The following is a 23,499-nucleotide window of genomic DNA, read 5'->3' as shown; positions in this document are numbered from 1 at the left end:
CTGCAGCCCAAGATAAAATCTAGAATAGAGTTTCCAGTTCATTAGGATCTTCTATTCTTAAGATTGTCAATAAACCATCACCTTGCAAAAACTTCAGGAAAAAAATACTTTTAAGAAAACAACAAAATAGTGACGCCCTACTTTGCAAACTAAATCGAGTTCTGCATTTAGTTTTTAATTGGAGAAAAACACAGCAACAACTTATATTTGAATAGTGCCTTTAACGGAATAAAACATTCTAAAGCACTTTGCAAGAGTGTTATAAAGCAAAATTTGAAATGGAAGCAGGTACGAAGATGTTAGAGCACGTGGCCAACAGGTTGGTGAAACAGGTAGGTTTTAAAGAAGCTCTTAAAAGAGAAAAGTGGGGTAGAGAGGTTTAGGGAGGGAATTCCAGAGCTTTGAGCCTAAGCAGCTGAAGGCACAGCCACCAATACTGGAGCAATTAAAATCTAAGGATGTTCAAGAAGTCAGAATTAGATCAAAGGAGATATCTTGGAGGGTTGTGGGTCTGGAAGAGATTAAAGAGATAGGCAGGGGCAGGACCATGGAGGGATTTGAAAACTAGCAAGCGAACTTTAAAATCTAGGTCTTGTTTCTTCAGGAGGAAATGGAGATCAGCAAACACAGAGGTGATAGGTGAACAAGACTTAGTGTGGATAAGGACACAAACAGCAGAGTTTTGGCTGACCTTGAGATTATAGAGGGTCAGCCCTAGTTGTAACAAAGACATGGATGAAGGTTCCAACAGCAGATGAGCTGAGATCAAATATGGACAATCTTTCGTGGAAAGATTTGGTCTAAGTGATGACGCATAAAGGACATCAAAAGCTCATATTGGAGGTCATGACACCCAGATTGTAATCAGTCTGGTTCAGCCTCAAACAGTTGACAGGACAAGGGTTGGAGTTGGTAACTAGGGAACAGGGTTTACAGTGAAGACTGAAGACAATAGCGCAGTCTTTCCAATATTTGATTGAAAGAAATTGAATGTCAGACAAGCAGTGCGATAATTTGGAGTCAGCAAAGGACTCAAGGTGATGGTGAGGTAGAACTAGGTGCCATTGGCAAACTTGTGGAAACTGACGTTGTGTTTTCAGATTATGCTGCTAAGGGACAGCATATGGATGAGAAATAGGAGCGGGCCAAGGATAGACCCTTAGGAGACACTGGAGTTAACAATGGAGATGCAGGAAGAGAAGCCTTTGCAGATAATTCTCTGGCTATGATGAGATATGTAAGAATAGAAATAAAAATAGAAAATGCTGGAAAAACTCAGCAGGCCTAAGAGAAACAGAGTTAACTTTTCGAATGCGTGTGACTTCTTCAGAGCTAAAGAGTAGAAATGTGATGGATTTTATACGGTTTACCATCACATTTCTACTTCTCTTTAGCTCTGAAGAAGAGTCATATGGACTCAAAACGTTAACTCCGTTTCTATCTTCACAGATGCTGCCAGACTTGCTGAGTTTTTCCGGCATTTCCTGTTTTTATTTCAGATTCCTGGCATCTGCAGTATTTTGCTTTTATCTTATGTAAGAATAGAACCAGTTGAGAGCAGTCCCACCCAGCTGGATGATGGTGAAGGGGCTTTGGAGGAGCATGGTGTGGTCAACTGTGTGGAAGGCTGCAGACCGATCAAGAAGGAAGAGGAGGGAATGTTTACCATTGTCGCAGTCACATAGGATGTCATTTGTGACTTTAAATTGCTCCAATCCAGTTTCAGCTCCTGCCACAGTACTGTAACAGGTTCTATCAAATATGGAGTTCCTGGAAAAATGGGCATCGGTTTGGAAGGAGATAACATGTCCAGGAACTTGAGAGGAATGAGAAGTTGATTTTTTTTTTATTCATTCATTGGATGTGAACATCACTGGCTAGACCAGCATTTATTGCCCATCCCTAGTTGCCCTTGAGAAGGTGATGGTGAGCTGCCTTCTTGAACCGCTGCAGCCCATGTGGTGGAGGTACACTCAGTGCTGTTAGGAAGGGAATTCCAGGATTTTGATCCAGCAACGTTGAAGGAACTGCGAGATATTTCCAAGTCAGGATGGTGAGTGCCTTGGAGGGGAACTTGCAGCTGGCCATGTTCCCCTGTATTTGCTGCCTTTATCCTGCTAGATGGTAGAGGTCACGGGTTCGGGAGGTGCTATAGAAAAGAGCCTTGGTGATTTGTTGCAGTGGATCTTGTAGACGGTACATACTCTGTGTGGAAGGAGCAAATGTTGAAGGTGGTGAATGGGGTGCAAATCAAGAGGGCTGCTTTGTCCTGCATGGTGTTGAGCTTCTTGAGTGTTATTGGAGCTGCACTCATCCAGGCAAGTGGGGAGTATTCCATCACACTCCTGACTTGTGCCCCGTAGATTGTGGACAGGCTTTGGGGAGTCAGGAGGTGAGTAACTTGCCTTGGAATTCCTAGCCTCTGACCTGCTCTTGTAGCCACAAGTATTTACATGGCAAGTCCAGTTCAGTTTCTGGTCAATGGTAACCCTCAGGATGTTGATAGTGGGGGATTCAGCGATGGTAATGCCATTGAACGTCAATGGTTAGTTAGTTAGATTCCCTCTTGTGTGGCATGGATGTTACTTGCCACTTGGCAACCCAAGCCTGGATATTGTCCAGGTCTTGCTGCACTTGGACATGAACAGCAACAGCCTGACATTGTCTGTAAGGTATGATTACGAGAGTATGATTACGTCCAGATGCCACCGTCATTGCCTTGGACTTGTGTGGCATGATTGTTACTTGCCACTCATCAGCTTAAGCCTGAATGTTTTGCTGTAAAATGGCATGGACTGCTTCTGTTTCTGAGGAGTTGCGAATGGTATTTAATATCATGCAATCATCAGTGAACATTCCCACTTCTGACCTTATGATGGAAGGAAGGTCATTGATGAAGCAACTGAAGATAGTTGGGCCTAGGACACCACCCTGAGGAACTCCTGCAGTGATGTCCTGGGGTTGAGATGATTGGCCTCCAACCACTATTAGCACCTTCCTTTGTGCTAGGTACGACTCCAACCAATGGTATGTTTTCCCTCTGATTCCCATTGACTCCAGTTTTGCTAGGGTTCCTTGATGCCACACTCGGTCAAATGCTGCCTTGATGTCAAGGGCAGTCACTCTCACCTCACCCCTGGAGTTCAGGCCTTTTGTCCATGTTTGAACCAAGGCTGTAATGCGGTCAAGAGCTGAGTGACCCTGTTGGAACCCAAACTTAGCATCAGTAAGCAGGTTATTACTAAGCAAGTGCAACTTAATAGCACTGTTGATGACCCTTTCCATCATTTACCAGTCATCGAGAGTAGACTGATAGGATGATAATTGGCCTGGTTGGATTTGTCCTGCTTTTTGTTTACAGGATATACCTGGGCAATTTTCCAGATAGCCAGGTAGATGCCAGTGTTTTGATGTACTGGAGCAGCTTGTTTTGGGGTGTGGCAAGTTCTGGAGCACAAGTCTTCGGTACTATTGCCAGAATATTGCCAGGGCCCATAGCCTTTGCAGTATCCAGTGCATTCAGGCGTTTCCTGATATCACGTGGAATGAATTGAATAGGCTGAAAACTGGCAGCTGTGATGCTGGGGACCTCCAGAATAGACTGATGGGGTGGTAATTGGCTGGTAGATAAAAGCAAAAAACTGCGGATGCTGGAAATCCAAAACAAAAATAAAAATACCTGGAAAAACTCAGCAGGTCTGACAGCATCTGTGGAGAGGAACACGGTTAACATTTCGAGTCCGTATGACTCTTCAACAGAGCTAATTCTATTTTTCCTTAGTTCTGTTGAAGAGTCATTTGGACTCGAAACGTTAACTGTGTTCCTCTCTGCAGATGCTGTCAGACCTGCTGAGATTTTCCAGGTATTTTTATTTTTGTTTTGGTAATTGGCTGGATTGGACTTGTCCTGCTTTTTGTCAGTAAGACATATCTTTGCACTTTTTCACATTACCAGGTAAGTGCCAGTGCTGTAAATGTACTGGAACAGCTTAGCTAGGGGCATAGCTAGTTCTGGTCTTCATTACCATCTGTGATGCTGGGGACCTCCGGAGGAGGCCGAGATGGACCATCCTCTCAACATTTCTGGCTGAAGGTTGTTGCAAATGCCTCAGTCTTATCTTTTGCACTGATGTGCTGTGCTCCTCCATCAATGAGAATGGAAATATTTGTAGAGCCGCCTCCTCCACTGAGTTGTTTAATTGTCCACCACCATTCACAACTGGATGTGGCAGGACTGCAGAGCTTAGGTCTGATCTATTTGTTGTGGGATCACTTAGCTCTATTACTTGCTGCATATGCTATCAGGCACGCAAGTTGTCCTATGTTGTAGCTTCACCAGGTTGACACCTCATTTTTAGGTGTGCCTGGTGCTGCTCCTGACATGCCCTCCTGTACTCTTCATTGAAGGAGGACTGATCCCCTGGCTTAGTGGTAATGGTAGAGTGGGGGACATGCCAGGCCATGAGATTACAGATTGTGTTCGAGTACAATTCTGCTGTTGCTGATGGCCGACAGTGCCTTATGGATGTCCAGTTTGAGTGGCTAGATCTGTTTGAAGTCTATCCCATTTAGCACAGTGGTAGTGCCACACAACACAATAGAGGGTATCCTCAATGTGAAGACAGGATGTTGTCACTCCTACCAGTGGTGCCATGGACAGATAAAAGGTCTAGTAGTCGTTCACTCTTGTTGGTTCCCTCACAATCTTCTGCAGACCCAGCCTAGTAGCTATGTTCTTTAGGATTCGGCCAGCTCGGTCAGTGGTGGTGCTACCGAGCCACTCTTGTTGACGGACATTAAAATTCCCCACCCAAAGTACACTTTGTGCCCTTGTCACCCTCAGTGCTTCCTTCAAGGGATGTTCAACATGAAGGAGCACTGATACATCAGCTGAGGAGAGGCAGTGGATGGTAATCAGCAGGAAGTTTCCTTGTCCATGTTCGACCGGTGACTTTATGGTGTCTGAAGTCAATATTGAGGACCCCCATGGCAACACCCTACCAACTGTATGTCATGGTGCTGCCAGCTCTGCTGGGTCTGTGCTGTCAGCGGGACAGGAAGTAGGGATGATGATGGTGAGGTTAGGACATAATCATGCTCTTGGAATCATACCTTACAGACAATGTCATGTTGTTGCAGTTCATGTCCAAATGCAGCGAGACCTTGACAATATCCTGGCTTGGGCTGGCAAGTGGCAAGCAACATTGATGCCACACAAGTGCCAGGTAATGACCATCTGCAACAAGAGAGAATGTAACCATCGGCCTTTGACGTTCAATGGCATTACCATCGCTGAATCCCCACTATCAACAACCTGGGGTCTACCATTAACCAGAAACTGAACTGGAATAGCCAAATAAATACTGTGGCTCCAAGTACAGGCCTGAAACTAGGAATCCTGCAGCGAGTAACTCACTTCCTGACTCCCCAGAGCCTGTCCACCATCAACAAGGCACAAGTCAGAAGTATGATGGAATACTCTCCACTTGCCTGGATGAATACTGCTCCAACAACACTCAAGAAGCTCGACACCATCCAGGATAAAGCAGTCTGCTTGATTGGCAACCGAACCACAGACATTCACTCCTTCCACCACCGACGCACAGTAGCAGCAGTGTGTTCCATCTACAAGGTGCTCTGCAGGAACTCACCAAGGGTCCTTTGACAGCACCTTCCAAACCCACGACCACTACCATCTAGAAGACAAAGGCAGCAGACACATGGGAACACTACCACCTGGAAGTTCCCCTCCAAGTCTCTCACCATCCTGATTTGGAAATTTATTGCTGTTCCTTCACTGTCACTGGGTCAAAATCCTGGAACCCCCTTCCTAACAGCACAGTGGGTGTACCTACACCATATGCACTGCAGCAGCTCAAAAAGGCAGCTCACCACCACCTTCTTGAGGGCAATTAAGGATGGATAATAAATGCTGACCTAGCCAGCGATGCTTGCATCCCATGGATGGTTGAGAATAGTCTGTGGGACAGCTCTTCAAATTTTGGCACAAGCCCCCAGATGTTAGTAAGGAGTACTTGGCATTGTTGACATGGCTGGGTCTGCTGTTGTCATTTCTGGTGCCTAAGTCAATGCCAGGTTGTCTATCCAGTTTTTTCCTTTTTGATTTTTATGTAGCAGTTTGACACAGCTGAGTGACCTGCTCAGCCATTTCTGAGACCAGTGAAGAGTGAACCCCATTGCTATGGGTCTAGAATTGCATGTAGGTACACACCAGATAAGGATGGTAGATTTCCTTCCCTATAGGACGTTAGTGAACCAGATGGATCTTTACAACAATCGATTGTTTCATAGCACATTACTGAGACTAGCTTTCACTTCTAGATTTTTAAAATTAATCGATTGAATTTATACATTAATTGAATTTAAATTCCACCAGCTGACATGGTGGGATTTGAATCCATGTCCCAAGAACAATAGAGATAAAAACAAAAAAACTGCGGATGCTGGAAATCCAAAACAAAAACACGAATTACCTGGAAAAACTCAGCAGGTCTGTCAGCATCGGCAGAGAAGAAAAGAGTTGACGTTTCGAGTCCTCATGACCCTTCGACAGAACTTGAGTTCGAGTCCAAGAAAGAGTTGAAATATAAGCTGGTTTAAGGTGTGTGGGGGGGGCGGAGAGAGAGAGAGAAGTGGAGCGGGTTGGTGTGGTTGTAGGGACAAACAAGCAGTGATAGAAGCGTATCATCTTTTGATGGTAGAGCTGGATAGAGGGCCAGTGATAGGTGGAGATAGCCAAAAGATGTCATAGACAAAAGGACACAGAGGTGTTGAAGGTGGTGATATTATCTAAGGAATGTGCTAATGGTGACATTAAGGGTAATAAGCAGGACGAGCAAGGGACAGATAGCCCTAGTGGGGGTGGGTTGGGGGGCTGGCGGGGATCGAAATAGGCTAAAAGGTAGAGATAAAACAATGGATGGAAATACATTTAAAAATAATGGAAATAGGTGGGAAAGAAAAATATTTACAAATTATTGGAAAAAGGGGGGTCGGAAAGGGGGTGGGGAAGGAGGAGAGTGTTCATGAGTTCACTGATCCTATTAGTTGTGCACCCAAATATTTAATGTTGAAAAGCTATCGAAGAGCTATGCTGCCAAATGAACCAACTTTTCTCACACTTCCTGGGACTACTGCTCATCAAAATCCTGGGGGCTGCTATTAACCCAAAACTGAACTGGACTAGCCATAAAAATACATTTAAAAAAAGATGCTGGGAATTCTGCAGCGAGTAACTCACCTCCTGACTCCCTAAAGCTTGTCCACTATCTACAAGGTACAAGTGTGATGGAATACTCTTTGCTTGCCTGGATGAGTGCAACTCCAACAACACTCAAGAAGCTTGACACCATCCAGGATAAAGCAGCCTGCTTGATTGGCACTCCATCCACTACCTTAAGCATTCACTCCCTCCACCACCAACACAGTGCCAGCAGTGTGTATCATCTACAAGATGCGCTGCAACAACTCACGAAAGCTCCTTTGACAGCAGCTTCCAAACCTGTGACCACTACCATCTAGAAGGCCAAGGGTAGCAGATGCATGGGAACACCACCACCTGCAAATTCCCCTCCAAGTCACCCACCATCCTGACTTGGAAATATATCATTGTTCCTTCACTGTCGCTGGGTCAAAATCCTGGAACTCCCTCCCTAACAGTACCATGGGCGTACCTACACCACATGGACTACAGTGGTTCAAGAAGGCAGCTTGCCATCACCTTCTTGAGGACAATTAAGGATGGGCACTAAATGCTGGCTAGCCAATGATGCCCATACCTCATGAAAGAATAAATTTAAAAATATCCTTTATTCCTATTGTGTACAGAAATATTGTTGTTTCTGCCATGGTTGAGGTAATATAGCTGGCTTGCCATCCTTCACTGTTAGCAAGAAGTTTGGCTCTCGGGTCTTGCAGTATTTGATTGTCTATCCATTAATTTGAAGGGATAGTAAATTGGGCATTCACTGTATTTTAACCATTCATCCCAGCAAGTTTCACACCTTGGCCATGTAAAGCTCTACACACCCACTGCCCTGATTCACATTGGATTCCTCTTACGTTAAAGTTGACTTGAAAATCTTTATCCTCATCCATGTGCCTTTTCCCACTCTGACAGAGATCTCTTGTATGATATCTCCTCTCGATCCTTACTCCTCTGATACACTGTGTTCCCTCTGTTCTCTGCTTCATTATTGATGTTTTGCACATTTTGAATCAACATGACCCTGTTTGCTGGAACTCACTTCCAAAATTCTTTGCCTTCCCTTCACCCTCTTTACTTTCCAAAACATCCTTTTCTATTCAGCTATGCTTCTTAGCTTTTTGGTGTCCATTCCAGTTAAGTACACTGGGACATGTCTGTGATACCTGCACTAACAGAACGGCTCTAAATTGATTGATAGTTAAATAATTTGCATTAATCTGGAATTGACACAGGTTGTAAAGAGTGATGGGTGTGTAGACCCAAATTGGAGAATTTCTTTATACAAACCAGGAACCTCACCATTTTTATTAGATTTTCCTTTTTCCGCCTTGTTGTTCGATACCATTTTGACTTGTCTTTTCATTTTTATCAAATATCAGGAACCAGTGCCATCATTAATAGGAGTTTGATCCTTGTTTGTTTGATCACCTGATCCCAATAATAATTTTTGTAGTATGATGTTAGCCTGCATGTAAGTATCTAATTATAGCTGTACTGTAATTAAACTCATTTTACAGAGATAATAAGATGCTGTAATTCAACTAAAGTTGGAACAGGTTTCAGGGCAAACCATACTGGTCTCCCAATATAAAATCAAAATACTTGCAAATCTGTTCTTAGATGCACCATTATAGATTTATGATAAATTACAAATCGGTGTCCTTTGCATTGTAAGTAGATCTAATGTTTTATAAAAAGTATTGATTGATATTCATTGATTTGAACTTGGCCAATAAAGATCAAATGTAAATCAAGCTGTTGGTAGCATTCCCGTCTGAATCAGAAGGTTGTGGCATCAAATCTCATTACGGGACTTGAGCACAGGAATCAGGTCTGACACTGCAGTGCAGTACTGAGGGAGAGTTGCACTGTTGGAGGTGCCTTTTTTCAGATAAGATCTTAAACCGAGACCCCATGTGCCCTTTCAAGTGGACATTGAAGATCCCAGGGCACTATTTTGAAGAAGAGCAGGGTAGTTATCCCTGGTGTACTGGCCGATATTTATCCCACAACCAATGTCATAAAAACAGATTATCACATTGAAGTTTGCTGGGAGCTTGCTCTGCACAGGTTGCCCTGTTTCCTACATTTCAACAGAGACTTCACTTAAAAAAAAAAAATCTTATTGGCTGTAAAACATTTTTGGAATTTCCTGAGGCCATGAAAGGCACTACATAAATGCAAGTCTTTCATTTTCTTCACAAGTGACGAATTGTATACATGGGAAACATCTATTTTACAGAATACTCATGCAGTGGACTTTAGTTGTGTACTCACGAGGTCTCCTATATCTTTTACAGGGGCGCTCTCTCAGGGAAAGTGCAACACGGCGGGCTCAGAGACGCAGCTTTAATCCACCCAGTTTTATGGAAGAGGACACTGTAGATTTCCCCGATGAGCTGGATACCTCATTTTTTGCAAGGGTGAGATCACATAGCACAGAGTGCGGCATGTTTTAATTTGCAGCGTATTCCACCATGATTTGCTGTTGACATCTGTTCTGTTTGGAAGTTTGGAAAATTCCCTGTTTTTACATGATCTATGATTTTTTTTTCCCTCTCATAGAAAGTATATTCCAGATTGTTTCAAAGAATTGAAGCATATGTTATATTTGAAATAGAACTCTGAATGAAACAATGAAAAGATAATTCTTTGTCATTCAGTTACCTTTCAGATAGGTGCATGGGCTTTTGTACATTTGCTAGGGTTATATTGGATTCCTAATACTTTAGATCAATCTGTTTCAAAACAGTGAAGTATATAATACAGTGCTGACACAGAACCCCAGAGACTGCTGCTTCAGACATTATGCATGACCGTGCCCAAATGAACTGACCTCACACAATAATACAAGAGTTCTGTAGTGTTTTGGATGCTTAGCACATGTGGTTAGGTTGCCCCAAGGACATCAGCAGTAACATAGGGGGCTGCCCGATGCTCTTACGGGACTACAATTGTTTTTAATATATGACACAAGGTAGCCTTTGGGTAAAAGACTATTGGAGCTAAATGAGCAAAGTGTTTCAATGAAGGCTAAGCCCACAGCAGAGAGGGCCGCCGAGGAGTCAATATAAAAATCTTTTCTGAGGTGTCCCTCTCAAGTATTCATTTGGAATGGGCGCTGTGTGTCTGGAACATTGTTCAAGTGCTGCAACCACATAATGAATGGTTCCCCAATCTGCATAGAAATTTGATCTCCTGTACAGTTTGTGCTTGGTCTCCCAGCACTCTTCACACACACAAAGATCTTTACATGTGCTTCAAGCTCGTTGTAGGCCTCAGACATTAATGGCTGACTGTAGGGATACCCAAAGTCAAGTTCTAACATTGGATTATTAGTTCTAAGATTGCTCCAACCTTAATTACGCATAAAGCTACAATCTAAATTTTTCCTGCTTTTACTTTTCATTGAATCAGAGACAGTATTCCACAAATACACTACATGGGAAAAATTGTTACATTGTGGTAGAGCTTTCCTCCTCTGATTCACTTTTTACAAATATTTCTTAGACTTATTTCCATGGGCTGCCAAAACTGCCCACTATTCCAGGATCGTCCTGGATTATGAAAATAACCAGTGACTTATTTTCTCAACTGTAAACTGCCTTCATAAATCTCTCTGCTCTGCCTCCTCCACCCTCACCTCCATGAGGAGCTCATGAATTTCTTTATCACTAAGTGTTAAGTACATCTGATCAGCTGCCTCTGTCACTTCTGTCCCATCCTCTAGCTCACCAAGCTGGGCATCCTCCGAAGACCCCCGCTCACCTCACCCTGAACTTACACCTTTCTCTCCTATCTCCCCATTTGCCCCCACCTGAGCTCACCTTGTCCATGAGGCCCGCCTCCTGCTCCCTCGACACTATTCCCACTAAACTGCTGGCCATTAACTTCACTTCCTGCCTCCTACGTTAGCTGACATTGCTACCGATTCTCTGTCCTCAGATTGTGACTCCTCTCCTCTCCTTGATCCCTTTGTCCATGAAAACTACCACCCCCATCCCCATGGATCTCTCCAGTCAGATTTCTACCCACAGGACCGAAACAGCTCCTATCAAAATCACAAATGACACCCTATGTGACTGTGACAAAGGTAAATTTTCCCTCCTCACCCTTCTTGACCTGTCTGCAGCCTTTGACATGGTTGACTACACCATCCTCCTCCACTGTCGTCCAGCTGGGTGGGACTGCTTTCACCTGGTTCCATTCTTATCTAACTAATCATAACCATCGAATCACCGGCATTGGCTTCTCTTCCTGCTCCTATATCGTTGCCTCTGGTGTCCTCCAAGGATCTATCCTTGGCCCCTCCTATTTCTCATCTGTCTGCCACCCCTCGATGACATCATCCGAAAAGACAGCCTTAGTTTTCACGTAGGCTGACAACACGTGGGCTTTGCCTCAACTCCCTCACTGTTGTAAATTATCAGACTGGTATCCAACATCTGGTACTGGATGAGAATAAATTTCCCCCAATTAAATATTGTTTTGGTTCCTCTCTCAAACGCCATTCACTAGCTACCAACTCCATCCCTCTTTTTGATCACTGTCTGAGGCAGAACCAGACTGTTTACATCCTTGGTGTTATGTTTAATTGCAAGATAAGCTTCTGACCACATATTTGTGCCATTGCTAAGACCGACTTTTTCCACCTCCCTGACATCGCCCTATTCCATTCCTCTCTCAGGTCATCTGCGGCTGAAACACTTATCCATGCCTTTGTTATTTTTCAACTTAACTATTCACTCCTGGCTGGCATCTCACTTCCTACCCCCTGTAAACTTGAGGGCATCCATGTTGCCATGTGCTAACTCGTATAAGTTCCATTCCTGCATCATCCCTATGGTCCTTGACCTCCCTTCATTGGATTTCAGTTAAGCAAAACCTCGAATCTCAAACTCCCATTCTTATTTTTAGATCCCTCCATCGTCTTACCCCCTCCCTATCTCTAATCTTCTCCAGCTCTACGTCCCTCCTGGATATCGGCTCCTCTAATTCTGGCCTCTTGAGCATACCTAATTTTAATAGCTCCACCATTGGTGGCCATGCCTTCAGGTACCAAGGCCCTAAGTGTAGAATTCCATTCATAAATCTCTCCTCCTTCTCTTTCTCTCTCCTCCTTTAAGATGCTTTTTGAAATCTGTCTTTGCCAAGCTTTTGGTCACAGGCTGTAATATCTCCTTTGGTGGCTCAGTGTCACATTTTGCTTGATAATGTTCCTGTGAAGTGCCTTGAGATGTTTTACTAGCTAAAGGTACTGTATTTGTGATTGAGCAGGCTTTCTTTGCCAAATTATTCTATCTCAATATCAATTCCATCACTTTTCTCTCTTTCTTCAAAGATGTATCTTACTCTGTTAATGAGCCACTTTAGCAGCAGGCCATGCCGATTTTTCTACATTGTCTCCTGACCTAATGTACCATCAAGCAATTCATGACCCAAACTTTAGCAAAGAAGGCTCATTGTGAACGTTGGTAATGCTGGGAGGTTTTCTGTTGAAAGGACAGTGTTGGTTAAATCTCCATGCTTCAATGCTTTATTTTAATAAATAGAAAATGAGTTGAGTCACTAGAAATCTCAGTGTGCACTCTGATGAACCAGGAATTCTAAAGATGAACTTTTAGCCTGTACAGACTCTTGGCCACAGAATTGTAACTATTCGTTTTGCCTACTGTGGATTTCTACTCTTAATATTTCACATTTAGCCTATATATGATGAAAGTCTTGTCCGTCCTGTAAAACAAGGACACTGGACTCTAAATATGACACAAAGGAGGGGCATTTTCCAAGAACATTTCTCATTTGAGGATGACCGCTTTGATCTGCCTTGCTGCCTCTTCTATCAAAGCTTCAGAAGGGTTTAATTCTGCGGTTGTTATGTGCAGCTTGATCAGAGAAAATCACGTTAGCGACAAGGCTGCTCCAAGGAGGAATGGACGATAAGATAGTGTTTGTGATTTCCTCTATAATTCAAGTACCCCAAAACCAGCATCACCCCAATAATCGACACTGGTTATCAGACTGTTTCAGTCTCTTGAGTAAACTCACCTGAAAGCACGTGAACAACATTGTGAGAAATCTTTCCAACTGTAGCTTTCTTTTTCTCTCTGGTAGTCCAGCCATGCTGGTAAACTATGCCCTGTATGTGAAACCTGGGTATGAATCTCATTGTGAGACATATTTGGACCTCTTGGTTGAAGTCCACTACGCTCTCCAGACTGCATTTTACTTTCCAATGAACAATCTCCCTTATAAAATGTCAAATTGCTGCATTGTGTTCATGTGCTGAATCTTAGAAGTCACAGAGAGATTAGCACTCTCTTGAGAACAGGCATGTGAAAAGTATAGTAAAGCAATAGTCAATAGTTTCTTTTAATAAGTGACTAAAGGAGACAGACGGTGTTCAAGCCCTGCTGTGCCAATGCTGAATCTCACTATATCTAGGATTTTTGCAGTGTTCTGCCCCACAGGACTGTCCAAGTAGTCAGCTTGGTAGAATATCAGTTTCCTTAAAGGACAACATGTAGCCTTGCATTGTTAAATGCCGAATGTTAACCGGCTGGTGCAGATGGCATGATTTAAGATAATCCCCATTACCTTGAGTGTGATATTGTCATTGTTTGATGTATAGCGATGAACAACACAGAATAAACATGAAAATACATGAAACATAATTCTTTTGAACTGAAGAACCTCTCAACTACTTGCTGAATTTTGAGTATTCCTTGATAGGTCTTGTAATTGATAGCAGATAGAGAAAATTCACCAGTGCTTTACAATTTGAGGATTTTTTTAGTCCATCTGAGTTTTCACTAGCAATGTCCTACAGGACTGCAAGTGGACACAGTTCTAGATTTCTCAGCTTTTTGGAGACTTCTTTACCAGGATTATTTTGCTGGCATGCTCCCTTTGAGTTTGGAATGGGTTAAGCCTGAAGTGAGCTGTTTATTGAGAATAAAAGCTGGTTAGCACGTGGAAATGATACACTGTGCAGTATCAAACGTCACAATTCTCACGGTGCACAGGCATCCATTCACTTTGCTGCATCAGCTTTGAAATATTTCCATCTAGTGGTCGTTGTGCAAGAATGGGCAAGCTCATATAACTAATGAGAGAAAAATGTGCTGGTACACAACTCATACTTAATCATAATGCTAGTATTATGGTGTGATTACTAACAGAGTTTAATAATCTGCTGAGATTTTTCTCTCTTGAATTTTTTTTATTTCTTTTGGCCAGGAAGGAGTCCTACCTGAAGAGTTGTCAACCTATCCTGATGAGGTATTTGAACCTGCAGAAGTTGTGAAGGAGACAGAGGCCAACTCTCTAGATCAGACTGACCTGACCGGCAGTGCCTTGGACAAAAGTGAACTTGAACGAAGTCATTTAATGCTGTAAGTTGCAGGTTTTTCACCAGGCAAGAAAAGAATGATCCCAATAGTCACAACTCTGCAGAGATTAACTTGTTGGAGCAAAAGTGATAAAAACACATCCATTTAATTATCATTGCATCAAGTCCTAATGTAGATAAATTCTCAGAACATTTGTAGGTATAATGAATTTGACTCAAATTTGATTAGCTGAAGCGAGGAACAAGTTGCAAACAGTATTAAATTAAGTTTTGTTCCTCTGCACACATTTTTATATTCAGCAGGTTTAGGTTTTCTACCTGTCTAATTGGACGACATTTAATTTTCCTTCCAAAAATAAGTAGAAAACATCAAACAATGTGGTTGAAAGAATTAAATTCCACCTCCTCCTCACATGTGTTTTAAAAAAATTTCCTTCATTTATGATATCTCTATAATTTTATTCTGTAAGATGAGCCCTCACACATGGCTGGCCTTCATTTAGGGTTATACAGTAAATATGACACATAGAGGCTACTCAGCCCATCGAGTCCATGCTCCCTGTCCATAGAGCAATCCAGACATGCCTATTCCTTGCCCTGTGAGTTTCTTTTCCTCAAGTACCCATCCATTTTCCATGCCCCATTCCCCCATGCTACCTTGGTTTGTACTCTGCAGACCTCCTTGAACTATGAAATCCATGGAATCGTTTGCTGTACCACTTGCCTCTGCCCCTTGCACCTCCCTCACTTACAGGATTGGGAGCTACCTTGGCAAACTTTCCAACTGAAATCTCCTCAGCTGCCTAAGTTTCTCCAGGGATTGGAATCCCTGTACCTTATTTTCATCAATGGTTTCTACAGTAACATATTCTAGCTAAATTCAAACTACAAGCATGCTGTACCATCGGGAGTTCCAAACTATAGTGAACTTTGCTTTTGAAAGTTCTTCACCATACCATCATTTACTATCATGGAAGAGGAACCAGTGTCTTGCAATCCCTAATGAGTGTCCCATTCACCGGGTGAAGATAAGGAGTAGGTCTCTTTACATTGGCAGTCTGTGAATCACTGGCCATCTTATACCTTGAGACCAAGTAACATTATAACGTTGGCACAAATTGAGTATTGCCAAAAAAGGGACATTTTTTGTTGAAGCTTTTCATCTTGTACTCATCAGGACAATTCGCAAGAGAATACCAATTTCAGGGGAAACAACAAATTTGTACTCTGAGAAGAGAGTGCTGATTGGTTGGCAAGTGGACTCTGGTTGGTAGAGGCGTTGCCACAGAATGCACCATTTAATGGAGACTGCCAGTTAACTGCCAAGTATTGTTTGACATTCAAACCAGGCAGCTTGACTCTAGTTGGTCAAGAGATTACCCTGGCGAATGAACCAGCAAATGGCTGTAATCTATTTTGTCCAGCTGAAACAGGTGCAATTTGTGTACATGTTCTTTCAGTCTGCAAAGAACAGGGCCCTGTGTATCAATATAACATATATTTAGCAAATGCTGTCCAATTGCAAATCACATCTAAATAATCTGCTAAATAATCCTCAGTATGCTAAGAATTATGCTGACAACCAGTTTAAAATTATCAATCTGGTTTGCATCGTGGCACATTTGCATGTTTTAGAAGCTGCATATATTAATACGTGGGGCCCTGTTCTTTGCAGACAGAAAGAACATGTACAAACATTGTGCCTGTTTGAGCTAAACAAAATAAGTGACAGCCATTTGCTGGTTCATTTCCCAGGGCAATGTCTTGACTAATCAGAGTAAGCTGCCTGGTTTAAATTTCAAACAATGTTTGGCAGTTAACTGTTAGTCACCATCAACTGGTGCACTCTCCATGGCAATGCCTTTACCACTCTGAGCTCACTTGCCAGCCAAATTTGCACTCTCTTCTCATGCGGTATAAATTGTTGTTTCCCCTGGCATTAGTGTTCTCTTGCAAATTATGCTGATGAGTGTAAGGCAAAAAACTTCCACAAAAATGTCCTTCTTTCTTTTCAGCAATACTCAAGTTCTGTACTATCATTGACCAAAATCTTCCGATCAGTGTTGGAACTGCTGTGTCTGACACTGATCATTTAGAAAACAGCGCACTTAACCTGGTTATGTTTCAAAGAGTCCAACTTCCAATGCACCATCCTGAAGTACTCCCTCAGTATAGGAATCCACGCAGAGACCTGCAAAGAGGATCAGTGCAGAAGACATGCCCTTTTTTACAGCACCAGCTGTTTTATGGTAAATTTGAAGGTCCAGTTTGAATGTTAGCGAATGGATGAATGGGTGGGAGAGGTAGGTAGTTGGTTCGGTGGGTAGTTGGTTTGGGGGTTAGTCAGGTTGCATCGGGGGTGGTAGTTGGGTGGTTGGGTTGGGGAAGGTAGTCAGGGAGGGGGTCGGTTTTGTAGTTACCCAGATGTTAGACTAGGTTTTAATTCGTCTAATATTTCCTGGCTAATTACTCAGATAAGTACCGTGGATCTCTCCCAAGTCTCTGATTCTGTTCAAAGTCAGGGTCATTCATAGATGGGTCCCAGGAAGCAGGGGAGCTGCCCATCGGAAGTTTTAACTTCCTGGTCGATTCCCATGGAGGTCCATGCATTAGGACTTCCACCGAGTCCTGATGGACCCAATATAGTCAATGCTATTGCCCAGAATGACAGAAAAAAATGTATGTGCTTTGCCACTTAGTGAGATCAATGTCCAATTCACCAGCCCCTTCACCTGACTCCTTCAATCATGCAACTCCACTACCTGACAGCCTGATACAGGAAACCTATTGCACAAGTTCTAAAGATGTCCTGTCATTAAATTCAGGGGGACATGCAGGAAAACACTTACTTGCAAGTTCCTTGTCCGCAAATCCTTTCACCTGTTCTTTTCCTGGCTCAGAGTGAACACTGGGGCTCATGCCTTCACATGAAGGCTTGGCCAGGCCATCCAGGAGAAGAAATATCACAGCACATTGCTTTTACTGATTACAGAGACGATCTATAAATTGCTTATCGTTCACACCTTGGCCATTAGCATTTTAACTGCTTTATGTATTAATGCCTTTTATTTCAAGGATGTGAATACACTTTGCCTTATACAGGTTGACTATCCATTATCCGTAAATCCAAAAACCAAACATCCAAAAACCGTACTTTATTCAAACCTCATCGACCTTTAGCACAGGCAGTCCCTGACCTGAGCCGACACAAACTTCACTGACTGGACCTGACCTTTAGCGCGGGAAATCTAGTTATTTACCTTACCTTGTGCCCAGCTGCTGTGAGAGATTATGCTTCTGATCCAAACCCTATTATGGCAACTAATTTCAACCAAGAAAATGCTGCCCCTCGGGCAAATAGCAATGAGCAGAATCCTCCCAGATTTGCATTAAGTGTGGTAGTGGACCGCTAGCCACAATTGCGACTTTTCGTGCTGTATCATCCCCAACCCGCCTCATTAATTATGCATTCCCGGGATACACATCATTTTGACAGTGGGCAGGGTCTGATTCACCTGCCACACCATCAACTCGCCGCTTCATCATGCCAAGCACCACATTTAAAGTACAGCCGTGCTCAGTGCTTCCAGCCCAGGACTGCAGCAAAGAAAACGGCCCCTGAACAGCAAGAATACAACAGCCCCTGAGTGCCTTTTGGACGCTGTGGACGCTGACTGTGATGTCCTGTACCCCTGCTGCCCCCGCAGGAGGGGCAGCAACATTCCCACTCCGGCTTGGTAGCCAATGGCAGTGGTGGTCGGAGAAGAGGTTGGCCATCCACTGCAGATAGAGGATGAATGATCTCATCTGTACAGCCAGGGTATGGCAACCATCTCATCACCCTAAACTCACACTCAAGCCCATCACACATTCACTGGAAACTCATTCACTGCCAGCTCAAGGGACATCACCACCCATTCTCACACACATTCCCCCACATGTCCTCATTTCCTCTGAAGACTATCTCCTCAACCCTCACCATCTTGAGACCATTTGCACAGATCAACATGTACTCCCACACATACACCGTGGGTTATCCTCCTTCCCCAGTACAGCCCTCGCCCTGCAGCCTCTTCCCTTGCCTGAGGCAACTTCTCCCCCTTCCCCAAGCAAACCCTAGCCTGCAACTGTTGAAAAGCCACCCACATATCACTGATCTGGCAGGTAGAGACCTTCCTCGAGACCCCCTAAAGTGATGTAGTGCTGTCTGTGAAGCCTGGCGCTGATGACTGCGAGTGCTGCCCGAAGCAAGGTAGGCAAACAAACCTTGAAGTCCCGAGTGCAGCGCAACTCGCCGAGTGCACCTCACTTATGTGCTGTTGTGAAACACGACGGCATATTTTCCTGCTGACGTGGGCAAACGATCCAGTAGCAGGGGAGGGGATGATTCCGTTAGGCTGACCTTATAATGACATGTTGATGTATTACAACGAGGCTCCCGATATCCGATGGCGGGGAACGTGGCCCACCATCAGCGGGCCCAGCAGGCAATCACAAACTGGTTTCACAAAGTTGTGAACCGATTTTTGGCCTTCTCGCCATATTGTCCGCTCACGCCACCAAGCACACCCGACGCTGGTGGGCACAGAAAATCCCGGCCATTATCTAATCCAAATGGAGATGGCAAGTCTTTGGAAGTACAGGTCTGAGTGCCAAGTCCAGTCTGCTAGAGGCTGCTTTCCCTTGCTTCATAAAATGTTTAATGTACCACTGAGGGATACAAAACCTTTTCCTCAACTGCTCATTACTAGTTATTCATCCTAACTACATCCAATCTGGTGGGCATATCACATCTGAAAATCGAAAGCATCTAAATACCGAGATGCAGCCGGCCCCAGGGGTTTCAGATAATGGATTCGTGACCTGGATACAATTTTAAAAGTGCAACTTTAGATAAATAGTCAAAAAATGTAAACATTTCGAGGCACATCAGGAAGTAATGAAAGCATAAACAAAAACAGAATTACCTAGAAAAACTCAGCAGGTCTGGCAGCATCGGCGGAGAAGAAAAGAGTTGACGTTTCGAGTCCTCATGACCCTTCGACAGAACTTGAGGAACTTGCTCAAGTTCTGTCGAAGGGTCATGAGGACTCGAAACGTCAACTCTTTTCTTCTCCGCCGATGCTGCCAGACCTGCTGAGTTTTTCCAAGTAATTCTGTTTTTGTTTTGGATTTCCAGCATCCACAGTTTTTTGTTTTAAATAGTAATGAAAGCATGCTTTAATTAGGAAACTGATGGCATTAGAGTTGTCAAGGGTAGCTGATTGAATTCATTATTAAAGTGTTTAAATTTGTCAGGATTCCTGTGAACTATCCTTTGTCATTTTCTTTCATCAGCCCATTGGAACGGGGCTGGCGGAAACAGAAAGAAGGAGCAGCCGCTCAGCCCAAGGTGCGTTTACGGCAGGAGGTGGTCAGTGTGAGTGGACAGAGGAGAGGCCAGCGTATTTCTATACCTGTAAAGAAACTACTCGCAAAGGAAAAGAGACCCTATGGACTGGGGATGGTGGGAAAGCTAACAAATCGAACCTATCGCAAGCGAATAGACAGCTATGTGAAGAAACAAATAGATAATATGGATGATCATCGGTAAGAAGAGGAGTCCGATTTGAATTTATAAATTCCCCACGTGATATTTGGACCTTTTTTAGTTGTATTTCTTGAGAAGTTCGCTTAGAAGTTGGTGTTTTCTGTTTGTTGTAGACATTTTGAGGCTTGCATCTTCATTCAATGCTCTGTTTGTGAAAACATCGACAATGGCCCCAGAATCTAGGGCACTAGATTCCCTCAGCTACTTCACTCAAGAATTTATTTGAAAAGTGAATGTAGACAGTGATTAGCAGCAGATTGTTTAAAAGTTGCAGCCCAGTGTTGATCCTGCTATCGCCAATTGGCCACGCAGGGCACTTCCCGCAGAGATTATTGGATAAAAACTGGAGCCCTATCCAAATTCCCTCCCTAACCTAGTGCCGAAACCAATTACAGAATTATTACAGCACAGAAGGAGGCCATTTGGCCCATCATGTCTACACCAGCTCTACAAATAAACAACTCACCTAGTGCTGTTCCCCCGCCGTCTCCCCATAACTCTGTGCATTCTACATTTTCAGATAACAGTCTAATTCCCTTTTGAATGCTTCATTTGAACCTGCCTCCAACACACTGTCAAGCAGTGCATTCCAATTCCCAACCACTTGCTGTGTGTAAAAGATTCTTGTCATATCACTTTTGCTTCTTTTGCTAATTACTTTAAACCTGTGTGATCTCGTTCTCAGTCCTTTCACGTGTGGGAACAGTTTCTCCCTATCTACTCTGTCCAGACCCCTCATGATTTTGAACACCTCTTTCAGATCTTCTCTCAGTTTTCTCTTCTCCAAGGAAAACATTCCCAATGTCTCCAATCCATCTTCATAACTGAATTTCCTCATCCCTGGAACCATTCTCGTGAATCTTTCCTGCACTCTCTCCAATGTCTTTGCATCTGTCCTAAAGAACTGGTTAGAATCTCAGAATCTTAACAGCACAGAAGGAGGTCATTCAGCCCATCGTGTCTGCACCAGCTTTCCAAATGAGCATTATGACCTAGTGCCATTGCCCTGCCTTTTCCCCGTGTCCCTGCACCTTGTTTCTATTCAAATAATCATCTAATGCCCTCTTGAATGCCTCGATTGGACCTGGCTCCAACACAATTCTAGGCAGCACATTCTAGACTCGAACCATTCGTTGTGTGAAAAAGTTTTTTCTTGCATCACATTTGCTTCTTTTGCAAACCACTTTAAATCTGCGCCCTCTTGTTCTTGATCCTTTTACGAGTGGGAACAGCTTCTCCCTATCTACTCTGTCCTGCCCCCTCGTAATTTTGAACATCTCTATCAAATCTCCTCTCAACTTTCTCCTCTCCAAAGAAAACAGTCCCAACTTCTCCAATCTATCCTCACAGCTGAAGTTTCTTATCCCTGGAACCATTCTTGTAAACCTCTTCTGCACTCTCTCCAATGTGTTCACATCCTTCCTATAATGTGGCGCCCAGAACCGTACACAATATTCCAGCTGAGGTCTAATGAGGGCCTTTATATAAATTCAACATAACCTCCCTGCTCTTGTTCTCTATGCCCCTATTAATAAAGCCCAGGATACTATATGCTTTATTAATTGCTCTCTCCACCTCTCCTGCCACCTCCAATGATCTATGCACATATACCCAAGTCTTTCTGCTCCTGCACCCCCTTCAAAATTCCACCCCTTATTTTATATTGTCTGTCCATGTTCTTCCTAACAAAATGCATCACCTCACACTTCTCCATATTGAACTTCATCTGCCACCTATCCGCCCATTCCACCAACTTGTCTTTACCCTCTTGAAGTTCCACACTGTCATCCTCACAGTTTACAGCACTCCCAAGCTTCGTATTGTCCGCAAACTTTGAAATTGTCCCCTGCACACCAAGATCTAGATCATTAATATAAATCAGGAAAAGCAAGGGCTCCAATACCGACCCCTGGGGAACTCCACGACACACCTTCTTCCAGCCCGAAAAATATCCATTGACCATTACTCTCTGCTTCCTATTTTTCAGCCAATTTTGTATCCACGTTGCTACTGTCCCTTTTTATTCCATGAGCAGTAACTTTTCTCTCAAGTCAGTTGCATGGCACTGTGTCAAATGCCTTTTGAAAGCCCATGTACACCAAGTCCATCAACAGCATTGCCTTCATCGACCTTTTCTGTTACCTCTTCAAAAAACTCCAGCAAGTTAGTTAAACATGATTTCCCCTTTAGAAACCCATGCTGGCTCTTCCTTATCAATCCATATTTTTCCACGTGACTACTAATTATATCCCAAATAATTATTTCTGAATCTTGCCCACCACGGAAATTAAACTGCCTGGTCTGTAATTGCTGGGCTTATCTTTTTGAACAAGGGCGTAATGCTTGCAATTCTTCAGTCCTCTGGCACCATCCCCGAGCTAGGGAAGACTGAAAGATTATGGCCAGTGCCCCTGCAATTCCTACTCTCACTTCCTTCAATATCCTTGGATGCATCTCATCCGGTCGCAGATGCAATCCTCCAGCTGAGGCTGAACTAGTGACTTATACAAATTCAACATTATCTCCTTGCTCTTTTACGCAATGTTCCTTTTAATAAAGCCCAGGATGATGTATGCTTTATTAACTACTCTCTCAACCTGTCCTGACACTTTCAATGATTGATGCATATATGTACCCAGGTCCCTTTGCTTCCACACCCACTTTAAGAGTTGTATCTCTTATTATATATTCTGGCTGAGATCCAGTAACTTGGCTGAGACCAGGGACCAGACTTGGACCTACCTAGTCGACGTGACTCTGTTCCTCACTGCCTGAAGTATTGGCAAAGCGCAGTGGGCAGGACTTCCCACTTACACTCAGCAATTCACCTGCAATCAGCAAAACAGCATAGAAATCCTAGGAATTAAAAGAACAAATCCTCAAATCAAGATTCTGCAATCTTTTGCACATGGTTAAAAAAAATCACGCTGAAGGCTGGCCCTGTCTATAAAACTGGCTGTGCTTTTGATCAAATTTATCACCAGTGTGAGTTTTCACTAATTGCCCCTGTTTACAGGGCCTTACAGAGGAACTTCAAATTGAGACTTTTTTTTAATAGCTACTATACACCAGTGTGTAAGAGTAAATGGTTCTACATAGTTTTTCAGGCACTTTCAGTTATCTATAATTGGGTTACTTATTGGCGGTAGACTGGACATTGTGTTTAAAATGCTTATTTTTATGATAACCCATTTACAGAAATATTAACAAAACTGCACCAATCTTAAATATGCTAAGGAGTATGTTTAATGCAGTTATTATTTTAGTTGCAGCGATTCACACAAGGTTATATGTTTGGTGCAATGCAAATGAGTGAAAACTAGAGGGAAA

At 43.3% G+C, this 23,499-nt stretch overlaps 1 protein-coding gene across 24 annotated transcripts in view; it reads left to right on the top strand.

Moving 5' to 3' along the window:
• LOC121287988 (inactive rhomboid protein 1-like) overlaps window positions 1-23,499 on the top strand; it is a 393,414-nt gene that overhangs the window by 329,759 nt on the left and 40,156 nt on the right. For all 24 annotated transcript variants that reach the window (XM_041206186.1, XM_041206191.1, XM_041206172.1 and 21 more), the window contains 3 exons: window positions 9,529-9,651; window positions 14,468-14,622; window positions 19,917-20,168. In XM_041206186.1, coding sequence (XP_041062120.1) covers window positions 9,529-9,651; window positions 14,468-14,622; window positions 19,917-20,168 — 530 coding nt within the window. The remainder of the gene's footprint in view (window positions 1-9,528; window positions 9,652-14,467; window positions 14,623-19,916; window positions 20,169-23,499) is intronic.

Source organism: Carcharodon carcharias, chromosome 15 (assembly GCF_017639515.1).
Source record: "Carcharodon carcharias isolate sCarCar2 chromosome 15, sCarCar2.pri, whole genome shotgun sequence".
Classification (NCBI taxonomy): domain Eukaryota; kingdom Metazoa; phylum Chordata; class Chondrichthyes; order Lamniformes; family Lamnidae; genus Carcharodon; species Carcharodon carcharias.
Note: the sequence above shows the minus strand (reverse complement) of the source record. Positions and strands in the feature narration are given on the sequence as shown.